Genomic DNA, 25,727 nt, shown 5'->3' with positions numbered 1-25,727 from the left:
GTTTAAAGAAAATTAAAAAAAAAATGCTGGGACACCTTGTATGCATTTAATACTCTGGTTCACTACATGTAGCACTTTGTTTTCTATATATTTTTTAATTTTAACAATTTTTATATGGGCAGGGCTACGCCGTTCTCCTCCCCAACTAGAGAGGATGGTATGACCCACACAGGTAAACCTGTAAGAAAGGGCGTGTCCATTTGAGAGTGCGTTGAAATTGAGAAGCGGCGGTGTGGGGGCGGGGGAGAGGATATAGGTTCATTTTTAAAGTGTTAAGTGTCAGGGGAATTCTTGTATTGGGAATTCTCAAATGACAACAGTCCAATGAGAATTCAATGAACGCCCTTGAGTTAGTAACTCTGGTTTTCAGCTGTCTGCTTAGGTGTGGCGCCCAGCACTATGATATCATACCTGTAAAAAGATAAGACAGGTCTCAACAGGAAGTTGTTATTGCGTGAGTGCGTTGCAAGGAGAGTGTGTACGAAGCCTCGTTGCAAACAACTTGTCTGAGCCTGGAGGCTGCGATTATTAACGCATGCAGTTGACAATGCTGTTAGTTGTTATAAAATTAGTGTTAAGTATCAGACATTCGGTGTTATGCGAAGGTCAACAAGAACTCAGGGCAGCAGTGTGGAGTAGTGGTTAGGGCGCTGGACTCTTGACCGGAGGGTCGTGGGTTCAATCCCAGGTGGGGGACACTGCTGCTGTACCCTTGAGCAAGATACTTTACCTAGATTGCTCCAGTAAAAACCCAACTGTATAAATGGGGAATTGTATGTAAAAATAATGTGATATATTGTAGCAATTGTAAGTCGCCCTGGGTAAGGTCGTCTAAGAAATAAGTAACTCGTCTTTCTCAGGGATGTGGCGTTTGTTTTATATATATATATATATATATGAATGACGGTTTGGAGAGCCAGGAGTATAGGTCTAACAAGTCAGGCTTCTATGAAAAACAGACGCTGAAGACACTTATTATTATTACATACTTGCCAACATTTGGAAACTGTTCAGTCCCCGGGTGGGGGCGTTCTTCTCTTTGTATAAGTTAGTGATCAGCGGGTGTGTCAGCCGCACGAAGAGCACAGAGTGTGGTTTTCAGTAACTCTACTGTGCAGAATAAATTATTTTAAATTACTAGGAAATAGACCATATAGAGACTGTTGGATGTATGTTAAACTTGAATTGTATGAGAAAGTGGGTGGGAACAAAAGTGACAACTAACTTCCTGTATCTCAGCATGCTGATCCTGCGAGACACACACTGGACTGCTGCAGACTGAGAAGGCACGAGAGGGTGGAGCTGCAGAACGCATACAAACAGAGCCTGCAAAACAACGGGGAACATTAATCACATCTGCACAAATACTACTATCGCAAATCACAGTGCATTTTATATACACACGCAACAAAGATGGCTGTAATCGGTAAGAAAACGAAATGTTTTAACGTCTTTTAATTTTTTTTTTAAATTCATTAGTTGGGTATTAAACAGCAAAGAGTGGAGTGGTGTTATAGTGTAATAGTTTGGTCGTATCTGCTTCTGTATGATTCCAGATCAAACCGGCCGGCTTTACAGAAGTTTACTTCCTCTTTTCCGTTACGCTATCTGCATCTTTATTCATATATAGTTAAACATTATATTAAAAAAAATTAAAAACCCACAGCGTTTCGTATCGCGACATCTTGGTGATGCAGCACAGATGAAATTCATGTTAAATATTCCCCAAATGTAGATTTAGCTTTATCTGCGCACCTTTACGGGAAACAAAAAAGCATCGACATTTGCTGGAGACTTTTCCCTGGAGTCGGTCCACATTTAAACGGCATTAAAAAATGATAACGGATTAGATGCATAGAAACTCAGTGAAACTTATTGTTATTATTGTTATTATTATTATTATTATTATTATTATTATTATTATTATTATTATTTACACAAAAGTGCACCTGAGTTCTGCTATGCGATGGAATTCTTTAGCACGAATTACTGGGTGTATCACAAACGCGGTCTTCATATCGAAACAATTACTGATAGTACTGTTATTTATCTGAAGATGCAGGTGCGGTTCTTTATCCATTCGTATACAAAACAGGTATATAGCGGTTCAGTAACGCATACCACTGCTCTAATAAAATATAAAATAGCCCTACCAAGGGTGCAACGAATGAAGGGGATTGTTCAAGTCGTGGTACATGGCAGAGATTGCGAGCTCCTCCTCGGTCTATTCCTCTTTCAAACCGCTCGCTCCACGGTTTTAATTTCCCCAGTCTGCTCTGCTTATAATTCTGCAGCCGGTTCCGATCCACTGCTACAGTAAATCGACTCCAAAATGCAGAATCTAACCTTAAAGATACGACTGGATATATTTTAAAGTAGGCTGCAGATAAGATCATATCTTGATGTAACTATCACTGTCACTGTTATCTGCTGTATTATTGAATTGTATTTTGTCACACTTGTACTTGCTTGATAAGGGCGTCTGCTAAGAAGTAAATAAATAATAATAATAATAATAATAATAATAATAATAATAATAATAATAATAATCCACAAGCTACACAATATACATTGCGTAATTTTACGAACAGTTTAAAATAACCAAACAAATGAAAGCAATAAGCAGGATGCGCTATAACTAAAGTGTTGTTAATGCATGGAGCTTCACTGACCTACACTGAAGTGTGCGCTATAGTGCGCTAAGTGAGTGCATTTCAGTATTAACAGCAGTGTAAAAGTAGTCAGTATACCTGTATTTGTAAATGTATTTCATGCATTTAATTAACGCAACATAATGTTATATGACATGTATGGATGTGTATAATTACTACAGAGTTGCTAACCTAAGCAAAATAACTAAAGCAGAGAACACACTTCGTATATCCAGGGTTCCATGGTTTTTTATAGTACAAGTGTGTCGTGATAAAAGCTGGGCCTATACTATAAATGGGTCATGCAATGTGTGCAAATCTGGTGAGATTTTTATTTTATTTTAGGGTTTTTATTTAATTTTTATTTCTTGGCCTTAGGGCTATATACTTTTAAGTCATATATGTGTGTGTGTGTGTGTGTGTGCGCGCGCGCGCGCGTTTGTAAATGCCATAATGTCTTCTTGCTACCCAGTGGTTAGAGTTTTGCCTAAAACTGTATTAAACTGAATGTGTTCTTTATTATGTGCTTTCGAAATAGTTCAGAGGGTTTATTGTTTTTTTTTTTTTTGTTTTTTTTTTTTTTGTTTTTTTTGTTTTTTTTTTAAGTTTCTCGCGGATTTTCTTTGTCTAACTCACAACTGTCTTTCTCGCAGAGGGGCAGACCTGGCAGTATTATCGATATTTTTTACTTGGCGTTTTTATCCAAACTCGTGCAACGTTGTTCTTGTACACTGTTACGACCATTAATATACGATGAAGAGGAGGAGTGTAGAAGATTTTCTTGTTCCTGTCGGTAAGACGATAGTGACACAATCATATGCTTTTTGTATATTTTGTAAGGCACAGTTAAAGTTATCAATTTCATACAACAAGCCTCCGTTTTTTATTTATTTATTTATTTTTGTTCTCATCTATTGCTAAGGTGTTTTTAGTAATTTGTGATTTGCATAGCAGGATTTAGGGGAGTTGAGTTTAACAGTAAGAGTTTCGTTTTGTTTTATATTGGTGTGTCCTCGTCCCTGTAGTATTAACTGTGTTCTTTTGAGAAATGAATATTCTGTTTGGGGGGATTTTTTTTTTTTTGGTATTCTGTATTTTGTCAAAGGATTATTTGTTTTACTCTTGTGTCCACACTGCTTTTAACAGGATGTGGTAGCAGAATTACCTCTGCTCACACTTTACAGTTAACTTGTATGACATACTTACCAAACCAAACAGTATGGAAAATAATAGATTTTTTTTTAAACGTTTAAAATAGTCATCATTATTGTTCAGATTGTTCCATGTTGGTGTATTAGATCAGATATAGCTTGCATTTTTAAAATGGATTAATTTTGTTGGTTTTGTTAATCCGGTCCTGTTTACATATTATATATATATATATATATATATATATATATATATATATATATATATATATATATATATAATGTGTCACGTGGCAATAATTAAAAGCTACTTTTTTAACATTTCGGTAGTCAAAGCGCGATTTTTTTCTTTTTTTTTTTTTTTAGATAAATCTTCAAAAGAGTTGTATAAATGATGCAATTTATGTAGTTTACTTTATTAAACTAAATATTATCGTGCCATTTGAGATAAAGTCATCTCTAATTTAATATTAACCATCATAGTAAAAGGAAAGGTTTCGTTAAATTAAATATAAGGGGGAAAGCACAACTGAAATAGAACAATATAAAATAAGAGATTGCATTTCGATAAAGGGGGGTAGGTATTTCAACAGAATCGGAGCAAACAGGAAACTAGGTTTAGCATTGTTAAAATAATTTCTATTTTTAGCCCCGTCGCAAACTATTCCCGGCAACACCAGTTACTATAAATCACAGATTTAACAGCGTCGTATGAATTAAGCTCATCTGTTTTTACGTTGCTTTTACATTACATTGAACTTAGTCCCAGATGCCTTTTTTCCCCCAAAATATTGGCATTAAACATATTCTTATTTGCATAAAGTGAAGACAATGAAGGCATTTTGGATAATACAGTGTGTGTGACATGGAGGGCTTGGGCTCTCAGTTTTAATTTCAATTGTGTCGACATCTGTTTACGATTTGTCTGGGAATTATTGTACCTCAGCAAATACTTCTGTAGTGATCAAGATGTCTAAATACGGGTGTCTACTTCAGTAACATAATGTCTTCTTAAAGTGTTTGTGTCAAATCAATAATGTCATAAAGCTTACTTATCTATAGAAACTATATATGTGTTAAAATATAAAGTGTGTAAATGCATCAAAATCAGACCCAGGGAGTGTAAAACATTTGAAAGATGGTAAGCATTTGTATAACAGTACTTGAATTGAGTAATGTATTGTGGAAAAAGCCTGTGTGCTTTGTAGTTAGCCTAAAAACATTTTTTCTTTTTTTCTTAAAGATATCCTGACACCAGCTGTTGGGGAAAATCCACATGATGCCAAACACCCAACCGAAGAGACAGGGTGAGTCATCTTCACTAAGCAATGAAAAAGTTATGTGTCAAACATGAGGAGTACAGTAATCACTGCCGAAAAGCAGTGACAGTAAAATAAATAGTAAAAAGACAACTTCACTACTGGAGGAACCTGTTAATTCTGGAGCTTCTTGCCAGTTTTACCCTTATTAAAGTTTTGTAAACCATATGCGATGTGTAATAAAGCATAGTGAAAGCACAGTATGGTGTGGTAAAATGTATTATAAAGTATGGTAAACTATTATAATGAGAGGAAAAGCCTTGGAAAACTGCTGTGAAAATTGCAAATGCAATGATGTATTTCTCTTTTACTACAGTAGGCACCAGGGTGTTGAATTAAGGAGAACAATGTTTGTTAAAGATGACGTTTGTGTTCAGATTTAGACTTGCAGACCTCTGACTGTGAATAGGAAGAGGGAAACCCCAAAATCCCCTAGAACTGAAGAAACATAAAACAAAGTGGTGGTTCTTGCAGGGAACTCACTTTAACCTTTGATCAAATCATGTGAGCATCAAGCATATTTTAGTTTCTTCCAATACCAGAACAAATTCGTCCCTCAATAAACAATATGTCCAATGATTGGCAAGGAATGGATTTATATCTCATCTCAATCTAGTATGTCTCAGCTGCTTTTGTCTAATCTAAACTGTAATAAATAATGAGTTTCCTGACTGAATTATAAATGATTATCAAAAAAGACATCAAGCAATGGAAAGCAATGCAGAAATGATGCCTCTTCATTAATTTGAACGGGACACTGGATTTTCTTTTACTCCTGAAAGATTTTTTTTAATTAACTCTACAGAAGCATGAATCATAGTTGTTGTGTTTTTTTTCCAGGTTCTTCAAAACGAAACATTAGAATATTGGTTTCTATTTTGAAAGAATGTCCCTACACCACCACTAGAGAGAGAGAAAGAGAGAGAGAAAGAGAGAGAGGGAGGGAGGGGAGAGAGAGAGAGAGAGAAAAAGAAAGAGGGAGAGAGAGAAAGAAAGAGAGGGCGAGAGAGAGAAAGAAAGAGAGAGAAAGAGAGAGAAAAAGAAAGAGAGAGGGAGAGAGCGATAGAAAGAAAGAAAGAGAGAGAAGTGAAGGAAACAAACATGGCCGTTCATTTATAGCTTGAACAGCACATGTGTTGATTTGCCTCATTCAATCCAACCTGTTGCATTGAGGTATGATTGCTGCCTAATATTTACAAATTGCAACGATTGGTCTGCTAACTTGCATACACTGTGTGCTTTTAAAAGAATCATTGGGAATACCACTTCCTGCATGTGTGAAGTAGCTTTTGTTGAGTTAAAGCAGAACTAACCAGAGTACTGTCCCTTTACTCTGTTGGGCTCTTTACTGTTTTCAGAATGTGCAGATACTTCAAAGACATTATTATGTGAAGTGAAAACTCCTGTGGGCTTTACTGCAGGAAGTGATTGATCTACAGGTTTGTACAGAGTAAAAAAAATAAATAAATTAAATCAAAATCTGACGTCTTTTGTTGCTGATTGTAGTATTCCTGAAGAGGGCATTTCTGGAACCAAAACACCAATACAAGAATCTGGCATTAAGGAAGAGCATTGTGTCAGTGATCAACTGGAGAAAAAAGATCTTCAGTCTCCCCCCTTGTCAACACTGGATTGTCTTACCCAAGATGAGATGAACGGAAGCCCAGCAATCCAACCTTTAGCACGCACTTCGGTACACTCAGATGAAGAACACTCAGACAAAGCTCCCAACTCCCCTGACCTCATTGCTCACCACCAGCTAGAAGATCCAGCCCAAGAAAGGGACCCTGCTTTGGATACAGAGAACACCCCAAGTGAGGAAGATGGTGGAGCCCTAACTCTGGGTTCTGGAGATGTTCCTGCTGTATCTTGCAGCTTGGACCACGACCCGATTCCTACTGCTGATTGTGATGATAAAAAGAAGGAGACAAAAAAAAAGAACCGCCGTCAGAAGAAATCGAAGGCCAAGAAGATGAAGAAAAACAAACCATCTCCAGCGATCGCTTCATCGACTCACTGCTGTGCTATCACGAAGGTGTTGGAGGATCTGAGACCTTGGTTGATAGGTAAGATGTTATTCCATAGAAAGGGAATTATTATTCTTTATTTCTTAGCAGATGACCAGACATTATTTTAACATACAATTACATTATTTTTACATACAATTACCCATTTATACAGTTGGGTTTTTACTGGAGCAATCTAGGTAAAATACCTTGCTAAAGGGTACAGCAGCAGTGTTCCCCACCTGGGATTGAACCCACGACCCTCCGGTCAAGAGTCCAGAGCCCTAACCACTACTCCACACTGCTACCCACATGTCCATCTGTCACTGAACTGATGTAGCTTTGAAATCATTCCTGTTTGTTTCAAGAATCAATGTTACTAATGAGACGTTCTGTAGTTCTTCACTCTTGTTCAATAGCTGATGTAAAACAAGTTTTTTGTGAATGGGCAATTTCAATTTAAAAAAAACTCTTACAGTTCGGTGGACCGTAAGATGGTTATTATTATTATTTATTTCTTAGCAGACGCCCTTATCCAGGGCGACTTACAATTGTTACAAGATATCACATTATTTTTACATACAATTACCCATTTATACAGTTGGGTTTTTACTGGAGTAATCTAGGTAAAGTACCTTGCTCAAGGGTACAACAGCAGTGTCCCCCACTGGGGATTGAACCCACAACCCTCCGGTCAAGAGTCCAGAACCCTAACCACTGCTCCACACTGCTGTCGCATGTATCTGCTGTCCAGTAGTACAGAAATATGTCTAGTCTGCGGGTCAACTTGTGAGCTAAACATTGTTTCTTCTAATGAACAGGCAGCAAGGTGCAAATTAATGAAAATTGTTCATTTCAAAATACTCTTCAAAATTCAAAGACTCAGTAAGTCCATGGATCAAGTTGAATACGACAAAAATGAAACTAGAAATTGTCAAACAAAAAAAAATCATAACATAACAAGTATTAAAATAACAAAGCTTTTTTTAAATGGATTCATGCAATCAAAATTGAGATTAATCGAGATTCGATTATTGAAATGTTTGACAGTCCTACTTACAAACATCACTCAGGATTTCGAAATACTAAAAGGAACCTAAATTCTTTTTTTTTTGTATTTCTTAAAACATTGGGAAAATCAGGGCTTAGTATGTAACATTTATATTTTGTTTTATTTTTCACAGGTTTTCTGGTAGTTCTACTGCTATGTTTGTACTCCTCTGCTGATGCTATCAGTAAGTGATTACATTATTTTTTGTGTTATTGTTATCATAAGAGACAAAGACCTTTTCTTTAAAACTTGGCATAAGGTTTGTTTTCTTGAAATGAATCTCTTTGAGTTGACTTTCACCTTGGCTGGAGTATCCCAATCGCCAGACATCATTCTGTTCAAATCGTGTAACTACAGCAGTGTGCAAATGTACTAGAACACCCCTTTGCTTCTGTGGTTTTGACTTGTTGTGCAGATGAAATCAGACCACTGCAACTGAAAATCTAGACAGGCAAATTTGCAACTGTCTAATTTAATTGATGACTTTAGAAGTTGTTTAAGATGCCTAATTAAAGCACAAAGTGGTCTAACATTTTCACACATGAGTCCCTGTTTCTATATCAGTGATTACTGAGAGAAAATTGAAATTCTCACGCCCAGAGGTTTTCATGCAGGCAGGTACATAAAGGATATCAATGACAAATCTTGAGGTGTTCTAATTCATCTGCACACGACTGTATGTGCCCTTTCAACTCTGCTAGCCCCACCCACTTTATGTAGACAGTGAGAGTAGGCGGAGTTTACAAAGTTCAAAGGTTACATACAAGAATGGAATCAGGAAATCTCTTGTCACAAAAGTAAAATTTAAATAAAAATGTTTAATAACTTAATCTTGGACCAACATAACCCTGAACCAATAAAATATTAAAAAAAACAATTAAAATGACATTTCTGTAGTATTTACTCTCAGATAGCTTTTTTAAGCCATGTGAAATGTGTTTAATATTGTTCGGTCCTCTTTCTTTCAGATATACCTGCTCCGGTCTGCATTGGACAAACTGCAGCCCTGGATTTGAATACGGAGGGCCCTGTGAAAGGACCTTATGCTGTATATAAGGGAATTTTTCGGAAAAGCAAGGTTGTGTACTCAAATGAGATTGTGTCCAACTGTCCTCCAAGACCATACGTCATCCCAGATGATCAAAGCTACTTATTCTGCAACTCGGACAATGGAACAGCCCTGCTTCTGGTGTCAAATGTTACTTTGGCGCACAACAGCAAATTCACAGTCGAATATACAACTCAAGATGACAGCCCAGGTTCCAAGGAGACCAGCCTGCAAGTCAATAGCACTGGTAGGTTCTTGCTAAATATTACAGTAAAAAAAAGGTTACTTTTCATTCATTTCTGAAAGACGGTTTTCTGAAATGAAGTGCTTTAGAAACTTTAGCTTTGTGTGACCGAAAACCACGTGCTCAATTTGACATCTCAGTTTCAAAGCTGCCAGAAAATTGGTAGTCTTTCTTTTAGTCATGGAGTGCCATTGCTTATGTTCAGAGTTTCTGTCTGACAGTTTCTTGTTTTTTTTTATTCTGTATTGTCGATTCACTCACCATTTACCATGCTTATTAAATATATGCCAAGAAAAAATGACCCTTTTCAATCAGCTCTAAAAATGAATCTTGGAATAATCACATTACATATATTTAACTCTCCGCTTTGCATCTCATTTCAGAGTGCCCTTCAAAAATGACAAATGAGGACTCTCGCAACGGTGAGTCCGTTCTCCAAAATGCTGTAGTTTCCCAATTGCTAGTAATGTACTATACTCCTGCAGCGTCCTCACTATAGTGTGATGTAAACCTAATACAATTTACTGCAGTAGAAACTGTAGTACAGTTTGTTAGCTTTTATAACTGGTTTGAGCAGCTGTGATGAAGCTTGATGTTCAGCAGTAATTTTCTTAAATGCAGCTTGTGATTCATTAACCTAATGATGGCTATATCAAATACACTGGATACAGAATCAATGCCACTGCATTCCGCTAAAGTGATATTTTTTGTTACACAGATACGAACACACAAAGCAACCTTGGTGAAGGTCCCAACATCCCAGGTAAGTGTGAAGACAAGTTCTGTTTAAATGACAAACAACAAACTTGAAAAAACTCCCTTTATTTAAAACCAAAAATGTGTTCTACGATATGGTGGTGGGTCCCTCATCAATCTTATATCAAGTGATTTGAGGTGAAAATAAGGTGTTATCCCAATCACACCAATATGTTACTTAGATGTGTATGTACCGAATAGCACACTTGTTATTAGTTAATTATCAGAGCTTGCATTATTTATTTGGCAGGCAGCTTTATCTCAGACTACAGGTGTTACAGGGCAGTGCAGGGTTACAATGCAAGCTTCATATATAATACCATAGAGTTTACAGTAAGTGCAAATCATACTACTAAAATACAATATGAACTAGGATGCAGCAAGTTAGGATTACAGCAAGTGACATCTACAGTGACATGATAGCAGTGCAATCGTGCAAGGAGCCTGCATGCTCAACGCTTTGACCTTTGTGTTTTTTTTTCTAGTTCTTTGTGGTTTTGTCGCTGGAGTTGTAATATTACTCGTTGCCCTTGCTTTGGCTGGATATTGTTTGATCAAAAGGTAAGTGTTAAAACATAATATAATACTTTATTTACTTGGGCAAAGTCAAGTTGGCTTTGTAGTTTTCCATATACTTAATAAAAAACCGACAAAAAATGAAAAAATGTAATCTAACATGAAATACTACTGTACTACTAATATGGTTTCCGCTAGATTTTTTTTTTTTTTTTTTTGTGATATCATTTTGCAGCTTCTTTGATTACACTACGTTAAATAAAAGATCTAAATTATTTTTTTAATTAGGTCTCAATCCTAAAAAAATGCTAAACTTTTAGCCAGAGCTGTATAATAAAAGATTAAGAACCAGCACAAGTGGTTTGGAATGGTGAACATCTCCTAAGTTATCTGGTGTCGTTCTCTCAATAGATGCAGGAAAGATGGAGAGCAAAACATGATTGAATTAGATCAAGTGGATGCCTGTAGCAGATTGGCTGAGGATGGCCAGCAGGCTGCGACTGGGAATGGGAATATCAACCAATAGCAAGCCAAGATGCTGAAGGGTCTGCTGAGAACCGGCCTGCAGCTGTGTAGCTCATATTGCACAGAGATTAGTATTCTCAGTAATTAGTTAGTGAAATCTAGAGAAGTTGATGGAACCATGCTTGAGTTCAGAACTAAGATGAAAAATCTGGGGGTGATTTTCGATCCTGGGTTAACTTTTGAATCGCATGTGCTGAACACTGTCAAGGTTTCTTTTTTTCACCTTAGAAATATTGCCAGACTGCGTCCCATGCTTTCTCTACCTGCAGCTGAAAAACTGGTTCATGCTTTTGTTTTCCCCAGGATCGATTACTGTAACGCCCGGCTCGCTGGGGTGTCTAATAGCATCCTCACTAAAATTCAATTTGTTCAAAACTCTGCAGCCAGAATTTTGTCTCGGTCCCGCTCAAGAGATCACATCACTCCTGTCTTGGAGGCCTTGCAGTGGCTGCCTATCAGGTTTAGAATTGATTTTAAAATTTTAAAATCTTCATGGGCTAACTCAGACTTCTCTGTCAGATCTTTTATCTCTGTTCTGCTGATCTCAGACTGCTGTGTGTCCCGCCTGCTCGCCTGCGCTCTATGGGTGACAGGACCTTCTGTTGCTATGCCCCCAAATCATGGAACTCTATTCCACTAGAGATCAGGGACTCAGCTTCTCTGAGAGTTTTTAAGCTAATTTAAAGACTTTGTTTTTTTAGAAAAGCATTTTTATGATTTTTATGATTGTTTTATTTCCTTGTATTTTTTATGTATAATCCTTTTATTTTATTGCTGTACTATTAATTGTGAAGAACTCTGACATGATTGCTTTTAAGGTGTTTCTCTCGAAACTCCACATTCACAAAACTGCTTTGAATGTTTATTTAATCACCATAGAGAGCTGCTCAGTGCATGAACTGCTGTCTTCATTATCTTTAACACTTTGACTACTGTGGCATTTTTGAGCTTTGATTATTTGTATTTGTTAAACGCAGAAATATGCCAAGTACTCATTAACACTAGCAAGCAGGCTTTTATATTGTATTTACTAATTATTTTTAATAGACATATACATTTGTGTTAATGTCGTGCACTGCAATAAAAAAAAACTTTATATACAATTTTTAGAGCGTGTTTTATTTCATTATTTGTACATTTACAGCTATTTTCATGTACCTTGAATTAATTATTATTATTATTATTATTATTATTATTATTATTATTATTATTATTATTATTATTATTATTATTATTATTATTGCTGTTTAGTTATTAATTACACAAAGTTGAGTTATTATTAGTTATTAGAGTTATTGAAAATAGAAAGCAGTAAGAGGCATTTGTGACTGGCTAAGTGAACTGTGGTCTTAGGCCATAACAAACAACGCTTGAGGTTTTTAATGAAATCTTTATTGTAAGATCCGGTAATCCTTGTGGTTGCAGTAATTAAAGACAGCCATGAAGCTTTTCTACACATGCATGTCACAGAAACACAATGCTGCAAGTTAAACTGTGTAAAACACAATAGTTTAGTGTGGAACTGATAGCAAACAACACACCAGTCTTTAAGGAACGACAAAAAAGGCAACAGCAGTCTTTTGAAATAAACAAAAACACAGTAACTAGCCATGGAAAAATACAAGACATGTGTTCATATGGAGTCAAAACTACTTCATAAATAAACACCCGTTTCATTTTCATTGTGCTTCTGAACGCATTCGCTCTCTGGATTCAACTGCAGCAACAGCCATATCACAGACACATTGAACAATACACCCATATAAACAGATGCTGGTAGAACCGCTTATCCGGTCATCGTGAAACTTGGTAATATTAAACATAAGTGTGACAGGGCAGAGGCCCTGCACAGGGGTTGTGTTGAGATGGCAGGGAAGGAGTTCATCGCTTCCTGCCAACTCCACGTTAGAATGTGGCTGGAGTGAACAAATTAAATAATTGGTGATTAATTAGGCTCCAGTCACAGAGGAGGCAGAAATCCTTTGTTTGGGGAAGGTAGTTTGGGTAACCTGTTTTGCTGTGTGCTGGTCAGTGAAGGCAAATGCCCAGCCTGAGAAGTGTTTTGTTTAAACTTTTTTTTTTGTTTGTTTTGGCCCTTGGGACATTTTCTTTGGTGTGTTGTCAAATAAAAGCTCGCAACAGCGCCTCACTCTGCTTCCTCACATTCCCCAGCCTTGGCTGTGACGCTATCCATTCACAATAACTTATCAGACTCTGAGATATAAGGGGTGTCTGCCTATCTGTCCATGCATAAGCCACACTTTCATTTACTGGGGACATATGGAGGTCTGTACAGTATGTCACCCATTGGAGACAAATTGGGACGTACCCTTGCATTGCACTTCCAATCTTCATTAGTCCTGGGTCCTCTTCCTGCAACTGCGCCAGTCTTGAGAATACAGTCCCGAGTTCAAAAGCTCACAATAACCCTAATCAAGGCAGCATGGCAGGTGTGGGGAGAGTGTGTATTTGGCGGCCTCCCTGCAACAACTTGTCAAGCCTGGAGGCTGCGATTATTAACTTAAAACACTTAAAAGACAATGTTGTTAGTTGTTATAAAACAATAGTTGTGCTATCAGACACTCAGTGTTATGTGAAGGTCAGTTAACAATCCTACACACCATACACCGTAAAATTTCAAATAATCGCCAGGCTCAAATAGGCGCCAAATATTGTAAATAAACGCCGGGCCTCTGTCATTGCCTTTGGATCTGTGGAAGATGAGAAGGAGCTTGAGCGTAATGAACGATTAATAATAATAATAATAATAATAATAATAATAATAATAATAATAATAATAATAATAATAATAATAATAAACAATCGTAGATCTAATTCCGTTTTAAATACAAATTCGTACTTCGCTTGTTTATTTTCCAATGTTTTTAATAATATTTTCGCGTTATACTTGAGGGTGTGCGATACAATGTTATTTTGTTATAAAACAAAACTGTTACAACAAAGTTGCTGGAATGTTTCAAATGAGGTACGTTGTTACGATGTTGCTACAAGGCTGTGTGTTAGCGGCTTCTACATGACCGCATGAAGTAAGTGTAGCTAGAGATCTGATATAAACGCCGGTCTCTAATACGGGCCGGGTCTGCTGAAAAATATTGTAAATAAACGTTGGAGGCGTTTAAATTGAAGTTGTAAAACACACTGTTGTATTGTTTCTTGTTTATGTGCAGTAACAGCTGAAGTCTGACATTTTGTTAGCGCTCCCGTTTTAGTTGCCATGACATTCACACCAGAGTTAGGGCACTCCTTACTACTTCACGAGAGGCAGACTTTGCTAAGTCTGCGCAGATTCTGCGCAGATTCTGATAATTCATTGGCTACTTGCTCCGATTCTGTGCAGATTCTGCGCAGAATGACGAAAGTCTGCGTGTCGTGAACGCACCCTATATAAAGAAGGATAGGACAATGATGTCATAAGTGGGCGGAGTTAGTAAACAGTGGCGCATTTCTGGAGCCCGTCGATCACTTTAACGGCGCACTCACAATGCTTTTAACGTAGTCACGCTCGCCCTGGCAAAATGTCTCTTGAGATAGTTAAGCATTAATTCGCATAAATAACAATCAGTCACTTTATAGTAACGATATTTTGTACTGTTATTAAAAAAATACCGGTATATCCTGGCGCTGCAACATAGCATCGCCGCAACGTATTCAGTATGGAGTGGGCTCCACAAATGGCGCCTGTAACGGGGAACCGAACTGCATCACGGGATTGACTGTCCTATCCTTCTTCATATAGTCCTAGTGTCTTGTAAGAGCCGGTAGGAAGCCACGTTCCTAATAGTATAGTACAGCGCTGTGCAGAGACAAGAGCGGAGGCTAGATGCAACATATCCAAACAAAAGTTGATTGAGCAACACGGATACAGAAGCAAAACTTCATACAAGACAGCCATTTTATATCAATACTGTCTAATCCAAGAGGGAGACATTTGCATTCAATCCTGAACACTGAGCAACACCAGCAATGGCTGTCATGCCTATGACCGGTAAAAGTCATACAGAAGTTTCTTTTTTAAAATGTATTGTTTTACTTCCGATTAGTGCACATGGAAGTTGATTAGGAATAACTTGTCTGAGTAATTTTATTCTACTTTTCACAAATAAAATGGCAAATTGTTAGGCCTATTAGGGAACGCATGGCTCTAAAATTATTATTATTATTATTATTATTATTATTATTATTATTATTATTATTACACTCTTAAAACAAATGTGTTAAATGTAACACAGTTCTGAGTTTATAAGTTGAAATTAACAAACCACAACACAATTAAGTCTGTGTGGCTAAATACAGTATTGTGTACAGGTTCCGGTTTTTTTTTTTGTTGTTTTTTTTTTTTTTAGTACAAGTACAAAATGAACCGTTCTGTAGCCTTTCATAACGGTGATTTCGATTGATCTGGTTTCCTTTAAGCGCGGCTGCATTTTAACAGCACCAGCGGCTGGTTAATTTTTTGCGGTGTTTAGAGTAGCCTAAATCCAGATCTTTCACTATCCTTGCTGCAGTGGACATTTGTAAAGTAGTTTGGAAGCGAGCAATTCCAGAAATGTTGCATTCCGGTAATAGTGGTTCTGTTGAGGTTAATGTTTTTGACCTTGTAAACATTTTAAATAGCATACATAATTATACTGAGTTATGCTGAATTAGGCTGCTATTTTTGTCGAATAGAAATTCTGTGCATCAAAGACTTGTAATTAAAAGTTTTAAGAATTACTGTTTTGTATTCTGCTCTAACCCATCAGTTAGTCAATCCCAAATTGTTGTGACATAAATTATATATTAAATACAATTTTTAAAAAAAACGTTCATCGAATTATTCTGCCTTTTATTGTAACTGTGGTGCCATTTAGTTGAGCGGAAATTATAACGGGATTCTTGAGCGGAATGAAACCTTCAGACAGAAGTTCACATTCCGTTTTTTAAAGAACTTTGAAAACCGTGCTCTAATCCTAAAGACAAATTTCTCTTTCGTTAGCCCTGATGTTGACATTTAAACCAAAGAATCTTCTTAATTTTTGTGCTAGGACGAACATGGTATTTTCATGTTCGGATATTAGTTCAAAATCCAGACAAGTATTCGGATATTTGTTCATTTGTAAAACGTAACCAAAGTAATTATATGGAACACTGTAGGCCTATTAAGTAAAAAAAACAAAAAAAACCAAAGCGGCCATAGACACACGTTCATTAAGTAATAACGCCTTTACTGGGGTTTACTTATTTCTGTTTTTCTTCAGGAACGTGCAAATTAAATCTCAATAAACACTTCAAATAAAATAAACTTGGAAAAGACAGCGTACAATGAAAAAAAAACCGCATCGTCGTTTCTTTGTTTTTTTTTTTGTTTTTTTTTAATTGTCATTTTATAAATAAAATTCTGGCAAAGCGGTAAATTGGTGCAAAACAAAACACATTGTGATACGTAGGCCTGTTTCTAATTTATTGTCAACTGTAATTTATGGCGGACATGGCCATGCATTTTTGCGTTTTTAATATCGTGATGTCTGTTCAGGACTACTCCCAGTTTTAACCTAGCTGTTAAATTCACAATGTTAACCTAAACAGAATAGCCTAGAATGCAGTGAAATATCAAAGCAAACACACGTCTCGGCATCACCTCCAAGCACAGAACATCTATTTACTCCACTTGTCTGTAATGTTCTCGAGCTCAGTAACAGGTATTGATGTGCCGTAATTTAGCAACAGGCCTACGCTTTACAATGCGTAATGCAACACTTTTTCAAAATTGTTTGAAATATACCTAAGACCCACAAGAAACACAAGTATTGGAAAGAAACATACTGTCAAAATGCTACTTTGGGGGGAAAAAACTACATTTTAAAACGGGTATAAAAACCACATTTTACAGGGATTTATAGTGCAATGCAAGAAATTATACTTTTTTTGTCGTACAAATTTAATTAATAAATACAGCAAACGTTTGCCTTGCATAGTGCGGCAGGATTTCTTCATAAAAATTAAAAAGACACCAGCAGCTGCATCAAAGATGGGAAATATTCCTACTAAAGCCGGTCGCTCTGTCCGGTACAGGAAGGGGACATTTCACGTGCCTGTTGTTATTTTTACATTTATTTATGTGTTGTTTGTTAATTCACTGAAGTCTGTCCTTAAAAGGTGGGCATAAAAAACGAAATATTCTACAATTTAGCGTTTTACTGTTTTTTTTTAGCGTTTAAATATTTAACATTTGTTGCGTAATAACTCTAGAGAAAATGATGCATTTTGCATGTAACAACGCTATTTTTTCTGCTTTAATAAATATTCTTAATCGTGAACTATCTTGAAATGTCTATGACTAGAGGGTAGAATTCACCCATTGAAGATCACTCAAATTACGAACCTTAATGTATTATATAAAGGAGGTAAATACAAGGAGGCTGTGTGGTCCAGTGGTTAAAGAAAAGGGCTTGTAACCAGGCGGTCCCTGGTTCAAATCCCGCCACTAACTCACTGTTTTTCGGGTGAGACGTATTTGTAAGTGACTCTGCAGCTGATGCATATTTCACATACCCTAGTCTCTGTAAGTCGTCTTGGATAAAGGCGTCTGCTAAATAAACATGTGAAGAACCCTGTGCTTATACTGTTCAGCCTTTCTGAGTGTGTTATTTTTTAATTAAAGATATCCTGGATCAAGCTGTTGGGGCAGATACAGATCAAGGCAATCACACTACTGAAGAGATAAGGCGAGTCTTCTCTCTTGTGGCCTAAAAGCCACCAAGTAATAAAGTTATATGCCACAAATCAACTGTGCAATAATAATGTAAAAAACATTATTATGCAAAGTGATGGTGTAGCAGCGGTCAGGCCACAGGGATGGAAATCAGACACCTATTGCATAGCAGTTTCACTCATTCCAGGTTTTCATATGTGCTTGATTAGCCCCTGTGTATAGGTAGCAAGCTCAGGTGTGTATTATTAAACTCATAGTGAAACCAGGAATGGATCACACTGCTATGCAATAGGAGTCCATCCCTGGGCTATGTGGTCATCCACACAAACACAATAGGAAGTGATTGATCTACAGGTTTGTACATAGTACAAAAAAAATCTGTCATCCTTTTGTTTTTGTTTCTAGGAGCGATGAGCAACTTCTTGCAACAAGTGTTCCTGAAGAGGCCTGTGTTGGAACTGTTCCTATCAAATTTGATGCAGAAGATGTAAAGGATGGACCTAAAACACCAATACAAGAATCTGGCATTAAGGAAGGACATCATATACTTGATCACCAGCCCTACCCTTTGCAAACACCGGATGAAGAACAAGAAGATGACAATCTAGCATGTTCTGCGGCTACATCTCTTGGACCTGAAGATCTTGAGAATCCCACCACTGATACCATCCAAACTTCTCCCAACACCCCTGACCTCATTGCTGACCACCAGCTAGAAGATCCAGCCCAAGAAAGGGACCTTACTTTGGATACAGAGAACACCCCAAGTGAGGAAGATGTTGGAGCCCTAACTGCAAGTTCTGGAGATGTTCCTGCTGTATCTTGCAGCTTGGACCAAGGCCCGATTCCTACTGCTGATGATAAAAAGGAGGAGAAAAAAGAAAAGAGGCATCTTCAGAAGAAATCCAAGGCCAAGAAGATGAAGAAAAACAAACCATCTCCAGCGATCACTTCATCGACTCACTGCTGGGCTGTTGGTGTGAAGGTGTTGGTGGATCTGAGACCCTGGTGGAAGATAGGTAAGATGTTATCCCATAGAAAGGGGATTGTGCCAGATGTCCATCTGTCACTGAACTGATACAGCTTTGAAATCATTCCTGTTTGTTTCAAGAAAAAAAGGTCAAGGAGGCTCAGTGGTCCAGTGGTTAAAGACAGGGTCTTGTTACCAGGAGGTTCCAGGTTTAATCCCACCTCAGCCACTGACTCGCTGTGTGTGACCCTGAGCAAGTCACTGAACCTCCTTGTGCTCCGTCCTTCAGATGAGATGTAAAACAAATAAGTTCCTATTGCAAGTGACTCTGCAGCAGCAGTTGTTGATGCACAGTTCACCCCCTAGTCTCTGTGAGTCGCTTTGGATAAGCGTCTGCTAACCGACTAATGAATAATGTTACTAATGAGGTGTACTGTAGTTATTCGGTCTTGATCAATAACAACCTTTTTTATGCAATCAAAATTGAGATTAATCGAGATTCGATTATTTAATTGTTTGTCAGTCCTAATTACAAGTAAACATCACTGAGGATTTAGAAATTCTAAAAGGAACCTAAATTCAATTGAAATGTATTTTTTCGTATTTCTAAAAATATTACTGGGCGGGGGCGGGGGCGGGGTGGGGGGGAATCAGGGCTTAGTATGTAACATTTATATTTGATTTGTTTTTCACAGGTTTTCTGGTATTTATACTGCTATGTATTTACCCCTCTGCCGATGCTATCAGTAAGTGATTATATTATTATTTTAAAATTATTATTATCATGAGACAAATAACTTTTCTCTTTTAAAACTTGGCATAAGGTTTGTTTTCTTGAAATGAATCTCTTTGAGTCGACTTTCACCTTGGCTGGAGTATCCCAATCGCCAGACATCATTCTGTCCAAATCGTGTAACTACAGCAGTGTGCAAATTCCTAATTAAAGCACAAAGTGGTCTAACATTTTCACACACGAGTCCCTGTTTCTTTATCAGTGATTACTGAGCGAAAATTGAAATTCTCACACTCAGAGGTTTTCATGCAGGCAGGTACATAAAGGATATCAATGACAAATCTTGAGGTGTTCTAATTCATCTGCACACGACTGTATGTGCCCTTTCAACTCTGCTAGCCCCACCCACTTTACATGTGGACAGCGAGAGTAGGAAATGTTTTTAATATTGTTCGGTCCTCTTTCTTTCAGATATACCTGCTCCGGTCTGCATTGGGCAAACTGCAGCCCTGGATTTGAATACCGAGGGCCCTGTGAAAGGACCCTATACTGTATATAAGGGAAATCTTCGGAAAAGCAAGGAGGTGTACTCAAATGAGATTGTGTCCAACTGTCCTCCAAGACCATACGTCATCCCAGATGATCAAAACTACTTATTCTGCAACTCGGACAATGGAACAGCCCTGCTTCTGGTGTCAAATGTTACTTTGGAGCACAACAGCAAATTCACAGTCGAATATACAACTCAAGATGACAACTCAGGCTCCAAGGAGACGAGACTGCAAGTCAATAGCACTGGTAGGTTCTTGCTAAATATTCCAGTAAAAAAAATGTCACTTTTCATTCATTTCTGAAAGACGGTTTTCTGAAATGAAGTGCTTTAGAAATTTTAGCTTTGTGTGACCGAGACCACGTGCTCAATTTCACATCCCAGTTGCAAAGCTGTCAGAAAACCGGTAGTCTTTCTTTTAGTCATGGAGTGCCGTTGCTTATGTTCAGAGTTTCTGTCTGACAGTTTCTTGTTTTTTTATTCTGTATTGAGGATTCACTCACCATTTCCCATGCTTATTAAATATATGCCAAGAAAAAATGATCCTTTTCAATCAGCTCTAAAAATGAATCTTGGAATAATCACATAACATATATTTAACTCTCCACTTTGCATCTCATTTCAGAGTGCCCTTCAAAAATGACAAATGAGGACTCTCGCAACGGTGAGTCCGTTCTCCAAAATGCTGTAGTTTCCCAATTGCTAGTAATGTCCTATACTCCTGCAGCGTCCTCACTATAGTGTGATTTAAACCTAATACAATTTACTGCAGTAGATACTGTAGTACAGTTTGTTAGCTTTTGTAACTGGTTTGAGCAGCTGTGATGAAGCTTGATGTTCAGCAGTAATTTTCTTAAATGCAGCTTGTGATTCATTAACCTAATGATGACTATATCAAATACACTGGATACAGAATCAATGCCACTGCATTCCGCTAAAGTGATATTTTTTGTTGCACAGATACGAACACACAAAGCAACTTCGGTGAGGGTTCCAACATCCCACGTAAGTGTGAAGACAAGTTCTGTTTAAATGACAAACAACAAACTTGAAAAAAGAACTCCCTTTATTTAAAACCAAAAACATGTTCTACGATATGGTGGTGGGTCCCTCATCAATCTTATATCAAGTGAGATGTATATGTGCCAAATAGCACACTTGTTATTAGTTACATATCAGAGCTTGCATTATTTATTATTATTTATTTATTTGGCAGGCAGCTTTATCTCAGACTACAGGTCTTACAGGGCAGTGCAGGGTTACAGTGGTTCAGTGGTTAAAGAAAAGGGCTTGTAACCAGGAGGTCCCCGGTTCAAATCCAACCACAGCCACTGACTCATTGTGTGACCCTGAGCAAGTCACTTAACCTCCTTGTGCTCCGTCTTTCGGGTGAGACGTAGTTGTAAGTGACTCTGCAGCTGATGCATTGTTCACACACCCTAGTCTCTGTAAGTCACCTTGGATAAAGGCGTCTGCTAAATAAACAAATAATATAATACCATAGAGTTTACAGTAATTGCAAATCATACTTCTAAAATACAATATGAACTAGGATGCAGCAAGTTAGGATTACAGCAAGTGACATCTACAGTGACATGATAGCAGTGCAATCGTGCAAGGAGCCTGCATGCTCAACGCTTTGACCTTTGTGTTTTTTTTTTCTAGTTCGTTGTGGTTTTGTCGCTGGAGGTGTAATATTACTCGTTGCCCTTGCTTTGGCTGGATACTGTTTGATCAAAAGGTAAGTGTTAAAACATAATGTAATACTTTATTTACTTGGGCAAAGTCAAGTTGGCAAACGGTTTGGAAGGTGCCTGTTTGAGTGTACTGAAAGTGTTTGAGGTATGAGTTTGCAGTTCAGGAAACCTTTCAATTTATCCTCATTATTCACTACTGACTTCATACTTTGTGGTTTTCATACTCATGCAGTGTGTTAGACTTTCCCCACAAACTGTTTATCAAGGCACTTGGCTTGCTTTGTTATTAGTGTTGCGAGATCAAATCTTATCTGAAGAATATCAAACTGTGTAAGCACAAAGTGGCAATTCAACAAGCCTAGAAAGATCTTTTTGAATGGCCCCTATAACAAAGACCAGAGCTGTTGCCAAAGGTTTTGCATCACCCTATAGAATGAACTAATCTTGCTTTAAACATGAAACCTGCTGAATAATGTTACTTTAACATATTATTATTATTATTATTATTATTATTATTATTATTATTAATTTCTTAGCAGACGCCCTTATCCAGGGCGACTTACAATTGTTACAAGATATCACATTATTTTTACATACAATTACCCATTTATACAGTTGGGTTTTTACTGGAGCAATTTAGGTAAAGTACCTTGCTCAAGGGTACAGCAGCAGTGTCCCCTACCAGGGATTGAACCCACAACCCTCCAGTCAAGAGTCCAGAGTCCTAACCACTACGCCACACTGCTGTTTGAAGTACAAACTGCTTTGTAGTTTTCCATATACTTAATAAAAAACCGACAAAAAATTAAAAAATGTGACATTTTGAAATCTAACATGAAATACTACTGTACTACTATTATGGCTTCCAGTAGATTTTTTTTTTTTTTTTTTGCAATATCATTTTGCAGCTTCTTTGATTACACTACGTTAAATAAAAGATCTAAATTATGTTCATATAGTTTTTAAAATTTTTTTTTTTTAATTAGGTCTCAATCCTAAAAAAATGCTAAACTTTTAGCCACAGCTGTATAATAAAAGATTAAGAACCAGCACAAGTGGTTTGGAATGGTGAACATCTCCTAAGTTATCTGGTGTCGTTCTCTCAATAGATGCAGGAAAGATGGAGAGCAAAACACGATTGAATTAGATCAAGTGGATGCCTGTAGCAGATCGGCTGAGGATGGCCAGGTGGCTGCGACTGGGAATGGATATCAACCAATAGCAAGCCGAGATGCTGAAGGGTCTGCTGAGAACCGGCCTGTCGCCGTGTAGCTCATATTGCACATATTGCACAGTAATTACTAAGTGAAATCTAGAGTAGTTGATTTTAATCGCATTTTATGATTGCTAGTTCATTGATTAATGGTTGTCTAAATGCCTTGACATTCTCCATTGCATGTCTATTAATTTATTTTATTTTAAAATAGATTCCTGCTAAATCCTTTGTCCATGCAACAGCTTTGATTGTGTGAACTTTAAATTAAATAGTGTGTTCTATGTTTAGTTTGTTGTAACGTGTAAATCTGCTGTCATTTTCAAAGAGCTATATAGAGAGCGGGTTTATACATTTATATTGAATGCAGTGATTGTTTTAAGAATAATCATGTTTTAAGGTACTCCCTGCCAGCTAGGAAAAACCAATGCTTTAAATCTGTCTGTTGATGGAACCATGCTTGAGTTCAGATCTAAGATGAAAAATTTTGGTGTGATTTTTGATCCTGGGTTAACTTTTGAATCGCATGTGCTGAACACTGTCAAGGTTTCTTTTTTTCACCTTAGAAATATTGTCAGACTGCATCCCATGCTTTCTCTACCTGCAGCTGAAAAACTGGTTCATGCTTTTGTTTTCTCCAGGATTGATTACTGTAACGCCCGGCTCGCTGGGGTGTCTAATAGCATCCTCACTAAAATTCAATTTGTTCAAAACTCTGAAGGCAAATGCTCAGCCTGAGAAGTGTTTTGTTAAAACGTTTTTTTTTCTTTTTTTTTTTTTGGCCCTTGGGCCTTTTTCTTTGGTGTGTTGTCAAATAAAAGCTTGCAACAGCGCCTCACTCTGCTTCCTCACATTCCCCAGCCTTGGCTGTGACGCTCTCCATTCACAATAACTTATCAGACTCTGAGATATAAGGGGTGTCTGCCTATCTGTCCATGCATAAGCCACACTTTCATTTACTGGGGATATATGGAGGTCTGTACAGTATGTCACCCATTGGAGTCAAATTGGGACGTACCCTTGCATTGCACTTCCAATCTTCAATAGTCCTGGTTCCTCTCCCTGCAACTGCACCAGTCTTGAGAATACCGTCCCGAGTTCAAAAGCTCACAATAACCCTAATCAAGGCAGCATGGCAGGTGTGGGAAGAGCCCCTTGTTTAAAACACACAGAGCAAGCATAGCCTTGGTTAACCAAGACCAGGAAACCTCCATTTCCACAAAGTACTGGCAAAGACTACATTAAAGGTGCAGATTCTTCCTGTGAGCCAAAGCTGCCACCTACAGCCATTTCCTGATGCGGTGCATTTGAATCTAGTCCCTGGTTGTATTTCGGGTATCTGAATAGAGAGGAAGGTTGGAATGCAGTTGCCACTGGAAATCCAAGCGGAATCCAAGCATTCCAAAAAAAAAAAGTTCCTGCCAAAGATTTGGGATCCCTCTTCTTGGGTTAATAGGGAGAGATTTGAGGAAATTACAGCATGCAAGTGGAAGGGGTGAGGAGTAAGGTAGAGATCAACAGAACAGGCTTTAAAACAAGAGACAGACAAGACCAATGTAAATAAGCCCACTGCACACTGGACCTACTGGCTAGTCGAGGGGGTCTTTTAGAAGAAGACCACCACTCTACCGCTATGGATTCTGTGGTAAGAACTCAACCCTTTCTCCCAACTCCCAGAAATGAAGGCGCAGAATTCGAGATGCTTCCTATGGCAAATGTTGCTCTTTGAATGTCTCTAATCTGAATGCCAATTGTCCAAAGCTTCTCAAAGTTCAGGAGTCGCTGCCGATATCATATATTATTTTAATTAGGATGTTCTTTAAAGAAGGCTGCTACATCCCTTACAAGTACAGCTATGGCCAATGGTTTTGCATCACCTAGAATTTTAGGATTGAGACAATTTATATATATATATATATATATATATATATATATATATATATATATATATATATATATATATATATATATATATGAACATAATTGCGATATTTCATTCAACATCATGTAATCAAAGAAACTACAAAATGATATCGCAAGTGTCTATAGGAACCCATAATGTAGAACAGCAGTATTTCATGTTAGATGTCGTCACTTTTCTCATTTACATGGAAAACTACAATGCGGTGTGTAATTCACTGTTAACGCAACATTATCCAGCAGGTTGCACTCGCCTTAACAAAGCAAAATTAGTTAATTCCATAAGGTGGTACAAAACATTGGGCCGCAGCTGCAACATCCTTTGTCAAATAATTGTACTAGTTTCTCTTAAGGATGACTGCTCTGGTAAACACTGAAGGCAGCATTTGCGGTTTTATTTGAAACACTTCAATTCATTTCCAGCTCCCTCTGTGCAGAAACATGCCTGGGCATGCTGCGGGTCACGCGCACTGGTGAGGTTACTTCTGCTAAACGCTTCCGGACGTTCTGTTTCTTAACCCACACAAGTATTTAATGGTTAAAAAAAACCGAGCCAACCCAGCACAGAACCGTGGGCAGAACCACCAGTATACGCTACAGTTCATAAACTTCACACACAAAGTAGCAGTTTCTGAAAAACCCCACCCTCCGCTCCGACTTCCCAGCCT

At 37.6% G+C, this 25,727-nt stretch overlaps 2 protein-coding genes across 2 annotated transcripts; both read left to right on the top strand.

Moving 5' to 3' along the window:
• The first annotated feature begins 461 nt into the window (after positions 1-461).
• Positions 462-12,347, top strand: LOC117434033 (uncharacterized). The gene is made up of 10 exons (XM_059009218.1): positions 462-552; positions 1,240-1,426; positions 5,043-5,106; positions 6,625-7,184; positions 8,309-8,359; positions 9,144-9,470; positions 9,851-9,889; positions 10,186-10,230; positions 10,709-10,784; positions 11,151-12,347. The coding sequence occupies exons 2-10, from the start codon at positions 1,414-1,416 to the stop codon at positions 11,263-11,265; spliced, it is 1,290 nt and encodes a 429-aa protein (XP_058865201.1). The 5' UTR covers positions 462-552; positions 1,240-1,413; the 3' UTR covers positions 11,266-12,347.
• Positions 12,348-15,006: 2,659 nt separating this feature from the next.
• On the top strand, positions 15,007-23,972 carry LOC117434032 (uncharacterized). Its single transcript, XM_034056545.3, has 9 exons — positions 15,007-15,270; positions 17,926-17,989; positions 18,382-18,995; positions 19,642-19,692; positions 20,151-20,477; positions 20,855-20,893; positions 21,190-21,234; positions 21,895-21,970; positions 23,036-23,972. The coding sequence occupies exons 1-9, from the start codon at positions 15,249-15,251 to the stop codon at positions 23,196-23,198; spliced, it is 1,401 nt and encodes a 466-aa protein (XP_033912436.3). The 5' UTR covers positions 15,007-15,248; the 3' UTR covers positions 23,199-23,972.
• The last annotated feature ends 1,755 nt before the right edge of the window (positions 23,973-25,727 follow it).

The sequence above is a fragment of the Acipenser ruthenus genome, chromosome 38 (assembly GCF_902713425.1).
Source record: "Acipenser ruthenus chromosome 38, fAciRut3.2 maternal haplotype, whole genome shotgun sequence".
NCBI lineage: Eukaryota > Metazoa > Chordata > Actinopteri > Acipenseriformes > Acipenseridae > Acipenser > Acipenser ruthenus.
This window is presented reverse-complemented; position numbering and strand designations above follow the sequence as displayed.

What these genes read in the sequence shown, in the direction of transcription:
- LOC117434033 (XM_059009218.1), top strand. An exon ending in CACCCAACCGAAGAGACAGG is followed by an intron (nt 5,107 to 6,624) that starts GTGAGTCATCTT and finishes TGCTGATTGTAG; the next exon opens with TATTCCTGAAGAGGGCATTT. An exon ending in TCTGAGACCTTGGTTGATAG is followed by an intron (nt 7,185 to 8,308) that starts GTAAGATGTTAT and finishes TATTTTTCACAG; the next exon opens with GTTTTCTGGTAGTTCTACTG.
- LOC117434032 (XM_034056545.3), top strand. Translation starts at nt 15,249, where the DNA reads ATGGCTGTCATGCCTATGACCG. An exon ending in GAGACCCTGGTGGAAGATAG is followed by an intron (nt 18,996 to 19,641) that starts GTAAGATGTTAT and finishes TGTTTTTCACAG; the next exon opens with GTTTTCTGGTATTTATACTG. An exon ending in CCCCTCTGCCGATGCTATCA is followed by an intron (nt 19,693 to 20,150) that starts GTAAGTGATTAT and finishes TCTTTCTTTCAG; the next exon opens with ATATACCTGCTCCGGTCTGC.